The sequence below is a fragment of the Penaeus monodon genome, chromosome 19, assembly GCF_015228065.2.
Source record: "Penaeus monodon isolate SGIC_2016 chromosome 19, NSTDA_Pmon_1, whole genome shotgun sequence".
NCBI lineage: Eukaryota > Metazoa > Arthropoda > Malacostraca > Decapoda > Penaeidae > Penaeus > Penaeus monodon.
In genome coordinates, this window is record NC_051404.1 from 19,158,627 (window position 1) to 19,160,098 (window position 1,472).

The window sequence follows — 1,472 nt, forward strand, 5'->3', positions numbered from 1 at the left end:
TAGGTGCATGACATGCATATACAGTTTCATAACCCTCTCTTTACCTGTGCACGTCCACATGGCAGAGTGTACGTGTCAGGCTACTGCGTAATACTTCCTGGTGACTGCATATTTCATGACATTCTTTCCCTCATAAATGTCAGGTGTCTTGGTCTACAACGCTTTTCTTGGTATCAAAATACACAAACGAGCTTTAACACCACAGAAGCAGCTTGGTTTTTAAATCCGAGAAAATCGATTGATAGTCTTTTTATTCTTTTTCTAAAAATAATGAAAGGTATAACTGATAAAGAGATAAGAGGAGAGGTCTTATCACACGCATTTAAAGAACATCGCTTTAATGCACATCTCATATATGTTAATAGCTATTCCTTTCGTAAATATCATATACCCGACTACTTAATGACATTCCCTTTTCTCGTTTAAATGGAATGAAGGAAGAAAGAGATAGTAATAGGAACAATAAAAAGCGAAATACGAAATAAGCGTCCGCCACTCAGTCAAATCAGAACCTATAGTCTTGCGCGCTTGACATTACATCAATATTTCACTTCGACTTAAAACAAAACTAAAGTTAAATGCTATAATATTAATAAAATATGAAAACCAATTACAAAATTGTCCTATGCAAATTAATTAGCAAGGATTAAAAAATCCCCAACCACTCCACTGACACATAAAGGCGATCATGGCCGAAAAGAGGAAGTCCAAGAAGAAAGTCCAGGTAATTAATCCTGTTAAATCGCCCCCACGTCACCCCCTCCTTCCAACCAGCCACCTCCAACCGACACACAAACCCTCCCTGTATCCGAAAGATCCCCCAAATCTGACTGCCAAGGTCACCAGAGGCCCTAAAAGTAAGGTCAAAGCCAGCGTACCTGTGGGAGACGTCACAGGGGACACGTCTTCGCAGGGGCGTCTTCAGCAACGTTCCAGGGGGAGGGAGGGAGGGGGTCCTAGGGGGCTAAGGGGGCTTAGGAGGGGAGTTCATTGACTCCTCCCCCTTTTAGTGTGACGTAGAGAGTGCGGGTTGGTGTCTTTCTCTTGGGCCTTTAAAAAAAAGCAGAGGTAGTAACACTATCAACACGGGACTTTGTCATTCCCCTCGCCCTCGAGAAGAAACCATACGTGTAATTAAAACCCACCTTAAAAATACATACATATTCCTCCAAGATACCCATTCCTCATAATGTGAATGAAAAAAACCCAGCCAGGAATTATTCTAGCCGATGAGAAGGGCACCTGAGCAGAGGGAAGAGTTTCCAGAGAGGCTCCCGCAAATAAGACACGTCATACCTTAGGGAGAGGGAGAGAGAGAGTCAGCTGTTGCGTCTCATTTCGTGCTGTTACGTCCGGAATGGCGAAGAAAAGGCTGAAGGTAATGGGATTTTAGGGTTCTATGGTGTTTAAGGGTCTATGTCAAGGTGATATTTTTGGTAACTGTTGTGTTATTTAGTTAAATAGAAAGCGGG

At 42.6% G+C, this 1,472-nt stretch overlaps 2 protein-coding genes across 3 annotated transcripts in view; one reads left to right on the forward strand and one right to left on the reverse strand.

Annotated features, from left to right (window-relative positions):
* LOC119585112 overlaps positions 1 to 957 on the reverse strand; it is a 5,960-nt gene extending 5,003 nt beyond the window's left edge. The window contains exon 1 of the mRNA XM_037933741.1: positions 879 to 957. The gene's annotated coding sequence lies outside the window, so the exon portion shown is untranslated. The remainder of the gene's footprint in view (positions 1 to 878) is intronic.
* The window catches only part of LOC119585111 (translocation protein SEC62-like), a gene marked incomplete in the record, with an annotated part of 19,320 nt that continues 18,534 nt past the window's right edge, over positions 687 to 1,472 (forward strand). The window contains 1 exon segment of one of the 2 annotated variants that reach the window (XM_037933739.1): positions 687 to 724. In XM_037933739.1, the coding sequence (XP_037789667.1) occupies positions 689 to 724 (36 nt within the window). 2 annotated transcript variants of the gene reach the window in all.